Source organism: Tursiops truncatus, chromosome 3 (assembly GCF_011762595.2).
Source record: "Tursiops truncatus isolate mTurTru1 chromosome 3, mTurTru1.mat.Y, whole genome shotgun sequence".
In the NCBI taxonomy this organism is placed as follows: Eukaryota; Metazoa; Chordata; class Mammalia; order Artiodactyla; family Delphinidae; genus Tursiops; species Tursiops truncatus.
Genome location: NC_047036.1, coordinates 75,233,440 through 75,250,627, shown reverse-complemented (window position 1 = coordinate 75,250,627; position 17,188 = coordinate 75,233,440). Strand labels below are relative to the sequence as shown.

The following is a 17,188-nucleotide window of genomic DNA, read 5'->3' as shown; positions in this document are numbered from 1 at the left end:
TGTTCTTTTCTCTTTCTTCTCTTTCTGGTATTACTATTATGCATATGTTAAAACTTTTGTAATTGCCCTATAATTCTCAGATATTCTGTTCCATCTTTTCATTTTTTCTTTTCCTCTTTGCATTACAGTTTTGAAAGTGTGTACTGTTACATCTTGAAACTCTTTGATTCTTTTCTTGGCCATATCTAGTCTACTGATGAGCCCATCAAAGGCATTCTTCATTTTCATTACAGTGTTTTTGATATAGCATTTTCTTTTGATTCTTTCTTAGAGTTTCCATCTCTCAGCTTACATACTCATCTGTTCTTTTATGTTGTCAACTGTTTCAGTAAATCCTTTGGCATATTACTTATTGTTTTAAATTCCAATTCTGATAATTCCAAATTTTCTGATGCTTGATTTGTCTCTTCAGGTTCTTTCTTTTTGCCTTTTAGTGTGCTTGGTAATTTTTTGTTGAAAGCTGGACATGTTATATTGGGTAAAAGGGAACTTTGGTAGATAGGTCTTTAGTGTGAAGTTTTATGTTTATCTGGCTAGGAGTCAGTCTGTGTCTACTATTTGCTGTAGCTCTTGTGGCCAAGTCTAAAATTTCCTCTTATGTCCTTGTTTTTGTTTTTCCTGTTGTCTTTAAGTGTTCCTGGAGACTTTAAATAGAGGTGAGCCTTGCAGTATCTCATTCCTTGTTATTTTATAGGAGCCCTATTGCTATGGTGGTAATGTGAGGAAGGGTGGGAGGAAACCTTCTATAGTCCTATGATTAGGTTTCAGTCTTTCAGTGAACTTTTTGTTTCCCCTTTGTCAGTTACGCTCTGGTGAAATAGTTTTCCTTGTGTGAAGGCCTTATTAAGTAGAACAGAGTTCAGTAGTATTTCAAAATGGTTACTTTCCTCTTCCCCTGCTGGAAGCAGGTGAGGATTTTTCTCTAATCTCCACAGTGAGAACCTAGTGAGGCTCAGGGAGGTACAACTCATAGAAGTTTGGAGAATCCTTCTTTAAGGCTGAGGCCCCTCCTAATTTTTCATTCTTAAGCTAGTATTCATATTGAACCTCCAGAAATTAATCAATTATAGTTGAAAGTGTTCCTACCCCAGGACTGGCTTCAGCCAACACTTCTGCGCCTGTGCTTTTGTTACCAGTAAGTCCTTATCCTCTGTATCTGCCTGGCTGTCTCTCCAGTTTTCAGGGAAGCAGTTTGCCCTGTGACCTCAAATATCCGATAGATCTAAGAAGAGTCGTTGGTTTTCAGTTTGTTCAGCTTTTTCCTTTTTGTGAGGATAGGAGTGACTACTTCCAGGCTCTTCATATTTCAGAACAGAAACCAGAAGTTCCTATGTTTCTTATTAGAATGAAGATTTCACTTTCACTCAGTCTTATTAGTCTCTTAAGCCTTTTCTTTTCATGTAGGAACTTCACTGGAAACAATGTTTCTAGTGAATATTTGAACATAGATTACATTTGGGCGAGATACTTTTTTTCATCTATTTTTTTCAAAATTATCTTTTCATTTATTGACTTTTCTAAATGCAGACTGCAGTCCTCCTCAAGCTGTAAGGCTATGAATCCTTGATGCTTTCTTTCTAAGCCTCAATTCAGCAGTTAGAAAGATTTTTTAAAAATCTGAAATACTTTTCTCCCTCAAAGGACATAGACAGAATGAACAGTGAAGAGAATTTGTATACTGTTTTAAAGTACCTTCAATGCACCAGACAGTATCCTGTATGGATACACAGAAATGTAGAGGTAGGATACCTAAATTTTAGTGTTCTCAGGCTAGTCAGGTAACAAGACAGGTGAATAATATCAAACTCATATGCTTCAGGCATGTGCAGAGAAGCACAGAGGTGGGACATTTTGTCTTACCTTGGAGGGTTGGGATGAGGAGGAAAAAGTCACCTAAAGCAGCTGACATGTGATCTATCTCTTGGAGGATGACTAGGGTGGAGGAGAACATTCCAGCAGAGAAAACTGCCTACAAGTTAGATGGTTTAGTTTATGGTTGCTTTTCTTCTGCAGTCAGGACTTTGAGAGCAAGGGAAATTGGGCAAGTTAGGTAGTGTCTTTCCAACTCTATTCGATGTATGGCTTTATTAGAACAGATACTTGCTCTGTAATGTTTTTTCAAAGTCAAATGTAAGCAGTGTTTGAATTGTTTTGTATTATATTGCAGTATGAAATTGAGAATTAACTGCAATATGTATTTCATATTGATATAAGGTATAACGTGACAAAATAATTTTTCATTCTCAAATTATGTCTTGTAAGTATTTTGCATGGTGGTAGAATTCATTTGAGTTTAAGTTTGATTGGTTTTATTGTTTCTTTAAATGTAAGGATATTTTATGATTTCATAGAAGGAAATTTTTAGAAATGATAACCCACTCATTTTAGCTAATCTCATTTAGTTAAACCATTTCTCTTGAAGTGGTAACCCATTTATAACGTCATGTATATTTTTAGACTCATACATATATTTACTCTTTCAGGTTTATAGTACTGCTACTTTCTGGTGAAGGTATAATGAACATAATTTAAAATTCTACATAAAATATAGGAATACTATTCAATTAATAACTAGTAGATTATCACCTAGTTCTAGTTTAGTGTTGTAGCTTTTGAAATTACTATTACCAGACAATATAAAGCTGTTCTAGCATACATCTAATATACTGTTTCTAAAATGAATGAATATGTATACAGAGAAGGAGGGATTTTGGACTTCTTAGAGAAAGCAAGATAGAGAATCTTATTTCAGATGACAGAAGACAGCACCAAAGTGATCTTAATTTTTCTAAAAAAAAAAAACATCTGATCTTGTTTCATATTAAGATTTGACTTTTAATTATGTTGCTGCTAAAATTATTCTCTGAGATACTGTGCATAGATGATTAAAGATATTTTTGAAACACTTCTTAAAATGACCATTAAGGCCTATTAAATCATCACTTTTACTCCAGACATCTCTTTCTTCACTTGCTTTGCTTTCTTTAATAGAAATAGTGTATTAGTTTTCTGTTGCTGCTGTAACAAATTACCGTAAATTTAGTGGCTTAAAACAACACAAATATATTATCCTACAATTCTTGAGGTCAGAAGTTCAGTATGAGTGCCACCAGACTAAAATCAAGGTGTTGGACAGGCTGTTCCTTTCTGGAGTCTTTAGGGGAGAATCCATTTACTGCTTCTTTGAGTTGTTGGCAGAATTCAGTTCCTTGCAAGTATAGCACCTAGGTCTTGTTTTCTTACTGGCTATAAACTGAGGATTATGCCATCTTTTAAAGGCCACCACATTTCCTGGCTCGTTGTCTGCTTCCTCCATCTTCAAAACCAGCAATGGCCTGTCGAGGCCTTCTCACTTTGCATCTTCTGACATACTGTCCTGTAATGTTTTACTTATAAGTATTCATATGGTTAAGTTGGGCCCACTCAGATAATCCAGGGTAATATCCCCATCTTGGGTTCTTAACCTTAATCATATCTGCAAAGTCCCTTTTACCATGTAACATAACATATTAACAGGTTAACAGGAGTTAGGATGTAGACATCTTTGGGGAGCCATGTTTCTGCCTAATAAAACCGGTAGTACTAACTGGTACCTGGCTTTGCTGGATCAGTTTTCCTTTTCTATTTGGAATACCTCTGACTTTTCCCTCGTTGATTCATGGAATACAAAAGAAGTGTTAGGATTCAGCAGAGTCATGATAGTACTATATTAGATATAATACCTATAAGGAAATTATAGGGAAAAGAGAATTCTAGAAATACTGAAAAAAAAGGAAAATATGCTTACAGAGTATTGCTTTGTAAAATAGAAAGTCCTTGTGTATTTTTGTGTTTATATTAACTATTTCGAATCCTTAGTATTAAGGTCCATAGTTATTCAGTACACAGCAGCAGGAAGTAAACCAGTAAAGAGCCTCTTAATTTAAATTTTTTTTAATTTATTTTAAAATTTATTTATTTATTTATTTATTTTGGGCTGTATTGGGTCTTTGTTTCTGTGTGAGGGCTTTCTCTGGTTGTGGCAAGTGGGGGCCACTCTTCATCGCGGTGCGCCGGCCTCTCACTATTGGGGCCTCTCTTGTTGCAGAGCACAGGCTCCAGACACGCAGGCTCAGTAGTTGTGGCTCACGGGCCCAGTTGCTCCGCGGCATGTGGGATCTTCCCAGACCAGGGCTCGAACCCGTGTCCCCTGCATTAGCAGGCAGACTCTCAACCACTGTGCCACCAGGGAAGCCCAAGAGCCTCTTAATTTAGTATGAAAATATTCCAAGATAGATATTCAGAGCAATAAATTTTAATAATTTATGTGAATTTTGATAATGGACAACATTGCATCTTAATATGTTATTTCTTTCCTACTTAGATCATCACGAAGTATGTATATGAGCTCCTGGAAAAGGACTGTAATTTGAAAAAAATATCTATTCCAGTAAGTCCAATTTTTAAAAATATTTATAGTTCCAAATAAAATAGTTTTCAATTCAGAAGAAAACTTTTGTTTTAGGTTAACTGTGATAAGTTTAAATGTTAAGAGCCTAGTGTTTTGATATTGATAAAGATAATATTAAATTCCTGTCATTATATCTCATCTCATTGTGCACAATAGTTCTTAAAAAGTAATATTCTTCAGTGTAAAGAAAAACTGCTTTCCAGTCTTTTTTGAAAATGATGACACAAAAGGACTACCCTTTCCTCTACCTTTTCTCATTTCATTGCTATAATTTATTTTTACGTATTTATTTGAAGTAAACCAGTGTTCCTTTTCTTGTGTTAGACATTCACCATCGCTTTAATTATTTCTTGATTTTTTTTAAATTATATGTTTTATTTCTCTGTTATTTCCTCTGCACATCCCCAGATTCACTCCTGGTGCTTCATGTTTCATAACACTACTCATCTCTTTTTTGGTAGAACACTTTTTTGAAGTTTTGCACATTTTGCCATTTCAGAGTGAAAAAGTTTGAAATTTGTTCTGTGATTCAGCTTCTCAAAAGAACTTTTTTGTTTTTAATGGAAAACATGAAATATTAAGTGTTTAAATGAAGAAATAGTAACCTTATGTGTGTAATGATGGTAGACTAGATGATCTTTAAGGTCCCTGACAACTCTCTGATTTTACAATCTATATGAATCTCCAAGACTTCATGAAAGTAATTTATTTAAGGCACAAAACTTTGAATATTGATAATTTTGTTTACATGAAATTTTGCATGAAATTTTAAAGTTCTTTGGGCGGTGTTATTCTACTATGAATTGGAGGGTTTGAGGATTTTTTAATGCTATCCATCCTCCCAAATTAATTCCATAGGTTGATTTTTTTAAAAAAGAAATCTATTTTATATTTAATTTTCTATAGGCAATCTCAAGTACTAGGTCACATTGTTAATCATTTATTCATTCATTCAACAAATATTTATTTTAGGGTACCAGGTACTGTTCCAAGTGCTAGTGGCATAGCAGTGAATAAAATATTCAATGTTATTCCACGTAATGACTAAGCCAACCCTTGTTTTTTTGAAACCTTTCCTTCCTTTTGAATTATGTGAAGACCAAGATTTTAGTATCTTTTGGGGAGTGAATATAAAAGTCTTTTTTGGATTCAAATCTCTTTTAGTTTTGACTTTAGGTCTAGTGTCTTACTCTATTAAAACTATATATTGAATTTTGTCTTCTGGAAAGTTAAGGTAGAATTTTGTCACTTTGTCCAGTCTTCTTTTCTTGTTAATTCTGTTTCTTTCGAAGTTTCTGAAGAATGATATTTAAAAAGCCTTAGGTTAATTCATTGTTACAGCACAATTAATATTGAGTCCTTTAACTCTGTAATACTTCTAGTTCCATGGAACCTTTAAACTCACTTTAATTCCCTAGATTTCTAGAACAAATTACAAGATAATTGGCCATATCTCTCATGTTATATGATTGCCTTTCATTAATTTTCTTTATAGAAAGCCTGAGATTAGATTTAGAAGGACTTCAATTATTTTCCTCTTTTTTAAATGTAGACTATAAAGTTACACAGAGGGAGCTTTACATTATATGAGACCTATAACAACCTTCATGTCCATTTTTGGTTAGTAAAGATTCCCTAATTTTATAAACATTAAAGAAACAAGAAAATTTTTATTTTAGGAAGTTTATCTCTCCTTAGATTATCATCACATATTTTATATAGTTGTGAATTTTTCTTCCCTAAGTATTAGTTTTCTCCTGAGTTCTCTTAAATCCCAAAGCTAGCAGTGAGAGTAGGTTTTTTTGGTTGTTGTTCAAAGTCATTTTTTTTTACTACAGGAATACCACCAAACTTTTTTTTCCTGATGATAAACTAAGTTTTATTGTTACAGTTGAAATATTTAACAAGGAAAGAAAAACTTTTTTTTTTTAAATGACAGCACTTCGTGGAAATCCATGATTTGACAGATCATGATCATGTCTCATGTTTACTTTCCACCTCACAGAAATAGGTACAAAATATTCTCCATTTTAGTATCTCACACTTGTGTAGAATACTGGATACGTGAATTTAGCTTGACTACAGATTTGCATTCAATTTATTCAATCATATTTAAATAAATATCAAAATTAGTGATTTTCATAAGTATCCCAAAGTGAATTGTTAATTGCTAAAAATTGTTTGGTGCAGTCTCACTGACCAATTGGCCTTTGAGGTTGATTTGTCTCTAACCTGAGGTGGTACACTGGAATGACCTTTATGTGTATTCCTTAATGAAAGCTCATCTTAGTAAATTACCATTGTTTGAAGATAAATGGCCTTGGAACAACCATTTCAAAACTTAAGTTAATGAAGGAAAAATTATTTTATTCATATAGATATTTTTCTATTTTAAATTAGCACTAATTTTACACAGAGTAAATTATAGCCACCAGCTGCAGACTCACAGTTCTGCCTTATATTGAGATGAATATGTCAATGACCAGCTTAAATACTGTTCTTATTCCTTAATCATTAATACCATTACATTGTTCATTTTTATTTTTTTTCCTTAAATACTCTGACATTCTGATATTTTCAAAGTCAGCATATCTGGATGTTCAAGTAAAACATTTATTCATTTGTTCATGGCTACCTTGACTTGTAGCCCCTTAAAAAATTCTTGAACAGTGGTATGATATAAAAAAACACATGTTTATCTTCAGAAAATAAGTACTTTTCCAGTTTTAAAGTGATTACTGTGGAATTTAAAGTGCCAACATTCCATTGCTTAAAAAATTGACTCAGGTGCTTGGTAACAGGGGACTTAGTATGATGGAAAAAAGAAACAGTGATCAGCACCTGCTGGAAAGTCTATAGCTCGGGGTTTTTTCATTAAGATAAACAGATGTCCATTTTCATACATTCCAGGATCCATTAAGGCCTCACTGACTTTAAGAGGCTCTTTTATTTGTGCATATTTAGACATACTTTTTGGTAAATGAATGACTGGAAACCTCTGTAGCCTCTTTTTTATTTTTCACTGACAGCTTTGCTTTTTAATTTTTTCTTTTGTTCTTATCACCATTTTCTTTTTTTAAGCCATTTTAACTGAATGATTCATCTGCTTTCATATAATCCTAGGTAAAAGGGAGTTTTTTTTCTCAGAGTTGGCTTTCGTCTGTCTCCCATCCACTTTTCTTCCTCTGTGACTTCAGTCATATCCATTGTCATCATAGTAATTTGTTTATTCTAGACGTCACATACAAGTGAAGCTAATGTGGTAGTGTTATACTTCATACTTCTCTTACTGCATATTTAATTACTACTAATAAAGATACAGATATGCCATTTTAATTCTAAGCATTGTATAGTTCTTTTAAAATTCTTTGTAGTCATGCATTCATTTAATCTTCCATTTGTGCTTTCTGAACCAGGCAAGTATTGTAAGCAGTTAAGAGGATGCATTATTTAGTTAAATGCCTTTTATCTAAAGGAATTCACTAGTGATGCTTGATAAGATTCTTTATTCCAAAAGTTCATTCATTCTTATATAAATGAGTGCCTACAATGTGCCAGCCTTTCTTCTAGGCATTGGGAATGTAGCTGGAGACAAACAAAGGTCTATGCCTTCCTGGACTTACATTCTAGTGGAGGGAGCAGATGGTAAATAATAGAATATTATTAAAAGCATATTAGATTGTGTTATGTGCTATGGAGGAACATAAAACAGAATGGGACTAGGGAATTCTTGGGGAAGTGTTTAAATGGGGTGGTCAGAGAAGGCTTCACTGAGAAGGTGGTATTTTTTTCTTGAGCCCTGTGGCCGTGCTCTTCTTGCTGAAATAATTACCTTTTGTGCCCTGTTTAAACAACTGGCTAAGCATCCATTACTGACACCAATCTGATTGTTTTAGAAACAGAGAAATTTAATTTTTTGTGTGTGTCCCAGGAGTAGTGACTGGGAACATTTGGAATCCAAGGCATTTTTTGGTATTGAGTTTTTTTCTTTCTTATTTTGGTAATTTTATTAATCTATATTGTTGATGAAGTGAAGTGCTATTGCATTACCCAGCATGTGGATTGACTTTCTCTATTTGAGGAGGTGTTTATTACCAGCTGTCAAGATTTTAACTTGGCTCTGACCTGGTTGCACAAAGGCTGCCATTCCTAGTTACTTGCCACTGCTGATGTGGAATACCACTCAGTGCATGCCATGGCATATGTAATAAGAGGTTGGGAAGTTATCCCTTTCTAAAAGTCTTTTGAATCTTTCAATTCTAAATCATACATCATCTAGTATAAGCCTAACTATTAAGTGTAATCAAAATGACTAAGAATATTCACTTTTCATACCATAAATAGCTAGTACATAAAATAAGGTTATCAAAGTATACAAATAATATTCCTTCATAAGATAATTGTTATATAATCCTGTGTTCATACTCTGAATGAAATTTCTAAGTCCATTTACACAGAACAGTTGGTGTTTGAATTTTTAAATAGTTCCCCCTCCTACTGTTGTTAAAAGCTTAGTAGTTTTCCTTGCTAATATATGGTTTTCCAATATGTGTATTCTCCAGCTGGGTTTTTCTGTTTTTTATTTTAGGTGCAGCATATTTCTATTATAACTTATAGGCTTAATAGCTGTGACCTTGGGCGAGTTATTTAAACTCTCTAGGCCTCAACTTCTTCATCTATAAATGAATATAATAATAGTGCGACCTTAACAGAAATAATACTTTTTAAACATTTAGCATAGTATCTAGACCATAGGAAGCACTTAAAAATTAGTTATTCTTATTTATAATGATAATATAATATTAAATATACAATAATAATGGAGAAAGACATATTTCCAGTATTCTTTTTTCATATTTTTATATGTTTAAATTACTATCATGTCTTTTTTTGCTCCTCTACCTTATATATAATTATCAATCTCTAATGAAAATTTTATTTTAAAGTTTTTTTACTTCTATAATTCTGTAATAGTCATTCTATAATTTATAGTAACCATTAGTTGTTTTCTCATTTGTGTCTAAACCTGATCAGAAAACATTTATTTATTATTTAATTTTTTTTAATTACAGGTAGATGCCTCTGAGAGTGAACCAAAGAGTTTTATCTTTATGAGTGAGGATGCTTTGACAAATCCACAGAAACTGATGGTTTTAATTCATGGTAGTGGTGTTGTGAGGGCAGGTCAGTGGGCTAGAAGGCTTATTATAAATGAAGATCTGGACAGTGGCACACAGATACCTTTTATTAAGAGAGCTATGGATGTAAGTGCAATTTCCTTTATTTTTTTTTTGGCATTTTATAGCTCTGTTTTAGTATGTGTTATAAATTATTTTATCATGTCTTTTAAAAAGTCTTTCCTAAACATAGTCTTATCTTTAAATTGTTCTTATTTATTTTATTTGTAGTGAAAGATTATTCTGTATTATTTTGCCTTTACAATAAGAGCAAAAACGCATCTTAAGTATACGAACATTTAGATAAAATCTTTGAAATGAGTATTTTCAGTTCTAAATTTTTTCGTTTCTTATTACATGAAATATCAGTTAAATTATCAAATACTTATCAATATTATTGAAAATACTTCTGAAAAAAATCATGACTGCTTTTGTAAATCTCTGCCTACGTGATTTAGTGAAGTTAGAGACTAAAGGAATTCTGCTACCTTTAAATTAATATCTTATTCTTAAAAAACGACTCTTTAGAGCCCACAAATGTAATGCTTTATGAATAAGACAAAGACATACAAAATGGTAAATTGCAGTATTTACTGAATTACTTTCTTCTTACTTGAATTTCAGCTTTTTAGAAATTGGTGTTTTAAAATTGTGTTCAAGGTTTTCTTTCCTGTAGTGGTGAAATTTCTTTTTCTGACCTAGCTTTGTTACATCTTAATATTTGGCGACTTGTTTTACTGTCTTATTCTTAAGTTCTGCAATGAATAGTTAAATTTTGCAAAGTTGGTTTTCTTTCACATATAAGCAGAGATTTTCTTCAGAAAAATAAAGGTAAAGTGACATCTTTACTTATAAAAGGTTAATATAATAACGGAAAGTTATCACGTATGCTTTATAAGAGCTACATTATTACATTTTTGTAATTAAAAGTGGAAAGATATTACTTGATACACTTATGATTGCAAAGGTCAAAGATATGTTTCCTACTTTAACTCTGAAATGATAAGCGTAAAGCTCAGCCCAGCTCCTAAAGAATATTTTGTTAATAGATTTTGAGGCCCTTAAAATGCTGCAAGTAGAATTTCATAGGTGAATTGTGTATTTTTTTTTTTCAGTCTTCATGGATGTGCAAAGAACACAAAGACATTACTTTTGATTCGTTGCAAACTTTGATAGTGTGTTTTTTGGTAGAATTTAAGTAACTAAAATAAATTTATTTAAACTGTTTCATATTTCAGGTTATGAATAGTGAAATGAACTTACTCTCTGGCACATTAGTTAGTGGTTAGAACAGATGCTGTTGATGTATTTTAAGAACTTTACATGTGAAATGTGATCACAATTTGGTGAATATTTGAACATACAATTTAGTAAAGAAAATCAGATGTTTGTACAAACACGTGCTTGGTGAGATACTTTATGTAAATTATATTGTCTGTGCTACTAGATCAACTAAGCCTTTCCCATTCTAGAATATTTTATTGTTGTACAGGGTTTTTTGAAGTATAGGGGAGTATAGGGCTATAGAGTATAGAGTATAGGGAAAGCCATCCCAAATACCTTTGAACAAACTATCTGTTGAGATCCTAAACAAGAGGGAGGAGGTTTATCAGTAACTTTAGAATAGTCAGTCATTTTGTCCTTTTAAGTAGGAATAGTGGGGGATAACAGCATTTCATTGCCTTGCCATTTTTGTGCTTTTCTCAGTCAGAGCAGCTCAGGGTTCCTTGAAATAAAGCAGCTGATTTCTAAGTTCCTTAGTATTTAGTGTATGTTGTGTACTTTGAAAAGTTTAGTTTATATACTTTATTCTCAATTTTATGAACTTTATTCTGGTAACTTTCTACATGGTGAACATTTAAAAATGGATATCTCTTTTTAATTCAGATAAAGTGATTTTATTACTTTGGTTTTACTTTTTCATGGTGTTTCTCTGGTAATTCTTCAAGGGTTGCTCTGTGTTGTGTGTGGCTGGAGGGTGCGGAGACAGGTGGGGGAAAGGATGGTATTTTAGGAAGCAGAAAGAGGAAGACTAACAAGGAAAAAGAAGTTGTCTCATTCTTTTTAATCAGATTACTCCTACATGTTTTTATTTTCTGGACTTTTTTCTAAAATTGTATTTAAAGAAATGTTTCCATAGTTTACAAAGGGCTGGGAGCCACTACTCTGTTTTCCATGGTCTGTCCATTTTCATATCACAACTGCAGTAAATTCTGATATTTTTCAGGCCAGACAAGATTATCTCTACTCAGTGTTGTTAATAATATTTATGCTATATTCCTTGCAGATTTTTAGTATAAGATAAAAGGTCCTAAAATAGGAGTCATATCATGGTAAGGTTAAAACTTTTTTCCAACACTAGAACCCTGCCTCTACTGGACTGTTTTGTAAAAAAAACAAAACTTGTGTTTGAATCTGTGGAGCCACTTTGGTTGAAGCTGAAGTGAAGATTGGAACCATTCTCACAACAGCACCTGAGATTTATTCCCTGACCCTGGGGCTCCATAGATGACAGTTTAAAAACTACAGATACTCTAATCCCTGCAGTTTAGATACTTAAGAACTTTATTATTAAAAATGTATTAAGATTTCTTGTTGGAGAAATAGTACATATCAGATAAATGCCCACAGTGCTTCTCAGGAGGCATAGCTAATATTTTCAGTGCTTAACAATCTTAATTGCATAATATATTAATTGGAGTAAGAAACAGTATATCATATAGCCAAGTACTAATTATTCAGTGTCTGATTGTGCAGTTTGAGATTTTCTCATACTTATTTCTTCTCTGATCTTTTCAGGCATTTTAGTTGATCTCTATAAAAAGGGCAAGGAAAATAGGTGACAGTTCATTTCATTACTAATTGCAGGGGTGGTACAGGGGTACAAAATTTAAGGGGTCAGTCACTCTCATGATGTGCAGTCCTTGTAGGACCGTGAGAGTGAGTGCCTCCTTAAATTTCGCACCGTAGACATGTCACCGATCTCTCCCTATCCAGGCTTTGACTGATTGAGATGTATATACTGTCGAAAAGTTTCATGGGGAGCAGTTTGGAAGCCCCTGGTCCATGAAGTCAAATTTTTACCATGCATCAGAATCACGTGGAGGGCTTCTTGAAACAGATTGCCCTGTTCAGATCCCAGGTTTTAATTCAGAAGGTCTGGTTGGGGCCTGAGAATTTACATATCTGAGAATATCTCAGGTGATGCCAGTGCTGCTCATTGGGCACCACAAGAGAACCACTGGCGTAGGTAATACTTTTTGGATTGGTTGAGAATTTATATATACTTTTCAGGCTTTAGGTGTAATGCATAAGGTGGGACTTGATGGCAATTATATTTAGTGTGACAGAGGATGAGAAGTTCTAGAAAATGTTTTATAATAAAATCAGTGAAGTAAAAGTTTAAATTATAAAGAGTACTCTCAAAGTACAAGTGATTCATATCCAATGTGACTTAAATTTTTTTAATTTTAATAAGTTTTTGAGAATTCTGATAACTTGACTAAGCCTACATTGTTTTCTAATTTCTCATAGTTGGATTATTCAGAAGACTCTACTATTTCCGTAATTACTTACTTTGCATATAATTTTCATACTGTTATATCTAAGTTTTTTAAATTAATGCTATTTTTATCAATGTAATGTATACAATTTGGGTTCTATAACATGGTGGACTGAGTTAATTAACAGTCACTTGTCCCTCCCACTAAACACCCATAAAAATAATGGAATAAAACATAGCAATAACAAAAATATTAAAGACCTAGTTATGTTCAAAAGATAGAAAAAGAATCTTTAAATTCCTGACTACAAGAAAGAACTTAAAACCCCAGTGGTAAATCCCTGGAGGGTGTGGCAGCCCGAAGGTGATATTTGATGAGGTATAAGACCTAGGCCGCAAGGGGTCCACAGCACAGCTTTGAGCCTGAGAGGCAGGATCTAAAACTAAGACCCTGGAAGCTTCTGCCTTTTTAGTTTTTAGAGGTGCAAAAGTCAGTTTGCCAGAGGTGCCAGGTGGGGTAAATAAACAGCCTCCCCTGAGATATAGAAGCCACAGATCCTAACCCAAAGGTGGATTTAGATTTGCAGTTTGAATTGAGACAACTTATTTAGTGTGGGAATCTCAAGCACTGTAAATTCATGTAAAAATGGACTTTGGACTGATGAAACTTCTGGGTTACCAAGTGGAAACAAACATAAAAGTGCCAACAGCAACACTTTACAATTCAGGGTAAATCCCTAATGAAGAAGAATTTGTAGTCAGAAACTAAAAATTATTTGAGGAAATGATTCATTACAAAGAAAAGTCAAGTCAAGCAAAACTATCAGGCACCGTTGAAGAGAGTTAGTAAATTAAAAGTTAGAATTGGGGAATACAGTATATAGAATATAGCAGAGAAAACCTGAGAAAAAAATTATAATAGATAAAAAGTCATGGAGAATAGAATAAGATCTAATAATCCTCTAATAGATGTTTCAGAAAAGCAATAGAAAAGAATGGGAGAAAAAGCAATATATTAGTGGTAGAGTGTTTATGAGAATATAGACACAAATCTTTGTAGAAGAAGCATGGCGTATCTTGAGCAAGACAGATAAATCTACACTTAAAACTTATTAAAATAAAACTGTAGAACATCGGAGGATACAAGCATATAATCTTAAAAATCAAGTAAAAACAAATGACATACATCAAAATAAAGGTTATCCTTTCCTAATCCTTCCTCAGCTGTTAGTTCTGTTCCCTAGACGTAATAACTCTCAATACTTTTTGGTTTTAATTATATTCTCTATATCAACATTTTTTAATTATAGTGCTGTCTCTTGATTTATCAGTCACTTTCTTTTATGGCACATAAGAATCTCTTTCCCATTCCCACAGTTTTTGGATTAATTCAGCAATCAAGCTTTACAGTATTACTACTACTTTAATATTGCTTATGACTGAACCAAGTAGGTACTGTGGTTGCTACTCATTTCTGCTACAAGTTTATTTTCATAGAATTAATAATTTCCTAACTGTTTTCTGTTTTCTTTGTAATAGTTGTTAATTCTGATTGGCCTTTCTAATTTTTTACATGGTTAAATTTATCAGATAATCTTATGGTTTCATGTTCTTCTGGAGAGCTCTCTTTTGGAACTCTGTGGACTTCTGTCCCAATCTTGACTGGTCACTTTCTAAGCCTGCCTCCCTGTCTCTCTTCCCGGGACTCCACTTAGATTCTCTCTGGTGTTTGACCTCCTGTTTCCTTGATCTAATGACGGTAGCTTTTTGGATATATGCTCTCATTTTGTTGGAATCATCAAAGAGGGAATACGAGATCAATTTTTGAAACCTAGTATTTATGAAAAATACCTTTATTTTACTTGCTCACTTTATTTTCATAATTCATCTAGTCATAGAATTCCAATCTGAATATCATTTTCATTCTGAAATTTGAAGGTTTTGTTTCATTGTTGTTTTACTTGCAGTGTTTTAATTGAGAAGTCCAGTACCATTCTGATCTTGAATCCTTTTGTTTCCCTCCACGGAAGCTGCTTTTCCTTCTCCCTGGTTTTAAGAAATTGAATCATACTGCTTTTGAGAAGGTTTCTTGGTGTGGGTTTTTTGATTCATTGTGTTGGGGATGTGGTGATTCCTTTCATTCTGTACTGCACATTCATGATTCTCAATTCTGAGAATATTTTGTTGTGTTGTTTTTTGATAATTTTAATCTCTTTTTCTGGAATTTTCATTTGGTTTTGGAGTTCTGGACTGAGCCTCTAATTGTCTTATCTAATTGACTATACTTTCTCTCTTATTTTCCATCTATTTTTGCTCTAGTTTCTGGGAGGTTACCTACTTTTTCTTTTAGCCCTGTAGAATTTTTAAAGTTCTTTCATCATATTTTGTTATGGAGCTCTCTCTTTATTCATTTTGCAGACTTCTGCACAGTACACCTGATTTGAGCTCTGTGTCTCTCTCTTCCCCTTTCCTGATCTGATGTCCTTCTAGTCCTTCTCTGGATAAATTTCTCTAATGGAGAAACCACTGATCTCTGACAGGGTTGGCTGTGCAATGTGAGATTTTGACCCGTGTTTTGGTTTTCAGGTTTTGGTTTTTTGGTTTGTTTGGCTTCGGGGGGATGGGTAACTGCATCTTATGTGAACTTACAACTACTGCCTCTGTTTTTAGACTCAAGCCCTACCTCTACTTTCCAAGAAAACTGGCACCCCGAATTTTGAGTTTCTCTGAAATTCTGTGGGTGGGTTGGCTTGCTTCTAGTTATTATTTATCTCCAGAGGCTTAAGTTAGAATTTCCTCTGTAATACCAAACAAATTCCATCAGCTTACTGTCTTCCCATTAGTTTCGTCCTGATGGGTTAATACCGCCCCTACTATAAAATATATTTTTATTTAATTTTTAAATGGCAATATAGTCACATGGTTCAAGAATCAAATAATATATGAAAGTGTACAGTGAAAAGTAAACCATCCATATTTTTTAAAACTAATGTTTTAGTGTGATTTGTGGAAGGAGTAGAGATAATCAAAAGAATTCAGTATAGCATTTTAATTACATTTTTTATGTGGTTATTCCAATGATAGGTAGTCCCTTTACAACTCATATCTTTTTTTTTTTTTTTTTTTTTAATTTTTGGCTGCATTGGATCTTCGTTGCTGCGCGTGGGCTTCCTCTGGTTGCGGCGAGCGGGAGATACTCTTCGTTGCGGTGCACGTGCTTCTCATTGCGGTGGCTTCTCTTGTTGTGGAGCACAGACTCTAGGTGCGCAGGCTTCAGTAGTTGTGGCACGAGGGCTCGGTAGTTGTGGTCTGCAGGCTCTAGAGCGCAGGCTCAGTAGTTGTGGTACACAGGCTTAGTTGCTCCGCGGCATGTGGGATCTTCCCGGACTAGGGCTCAAACCTGTGTCCCCCGCCTTGGCAGGCGGATTCTCAACCACTGCACCACCAGGGAAGTCTGCAACTCATATCTTTTTAAAACAAATAACATTAAAGTAATTTTCTATATAACAAAATGCTTTGTAAACCTCAGGAGATGACGTCCTTACGTAGCAATATTCGTCAAAGTAGAATATTTTAGGATTTTCTTTTAGAAATCACTATGAGTATAAGATGACTAAATTGAAGACTACATAAACTGTTGCTTGACTGATATGAACCACATACTTTGAAAGCTGATTTAGAGCTTTTTAGTTTTTAAATCATTTGCTTCCCTTTTAATAAGCAGTAACTTAGCTTTTCTATTCTGGCTGTTGACTTTTTGATTTCTCCTTTCTTACTCCATTTTGGGTTCCCTCCCCCCATTTTGACAGACACATTTGTTAAGCTGATTGATTACAGTTTTAGGATTTTTTTCCACAGATGTACATGGAGCCATTATAGATGGTTATCTAAAATAGGATATGATTTTTCCCAGTGATTTGAGTAATAAATTTTTGGTAACACCTCCTAACTACTGCCTTCAGTTCCTAGTCTTCCAACTAAGTACTGCACGATCTTGCTATTTCTTTTTTTAAATTTATTTGTTTTATTTATTTATTTTTGTCTCTGTTGCATCTTCGT

The 17,188-nt window shown here is 33.6% G+C and overlaps 1 protein-coding gene across 13 annotated transcripts in view; it reads left to right on the top strand.

Moving 5' to 3' along the window:
- The window catches only part of ARB2A (ARB2 cotranscriptional regulator A), a 427,234-nt gene that overhangs the window by 100,420 nt on the left and 309,626 nt on the right, over positions 1–17,188 (top strand). For 10 of the 13 annotated variants that reach the window (XM_073802321.1, XM_019929699.3, XM_033853018.2 and 7 more), the window contains 2 exons: positions 4,364–4,429; positions 9,523–9,714. The exons of 1 other annotated variant lie outside the window; for it this stretch is intronic. In XM_073802321.1, the coding sequence (XP_073658422.1) occupies positions 4,364–4,429; positions 9,523–9,714 (258 nt within the window). The remainder of the gene's footprint in view (positions 1–4,363; positions 4,430–9,522; positions 9,715–17,188) is intronic. 2 more of the 13 variants (XM_073802320.1, XM_073802319.1) reach the window with 1 other exon arrangement.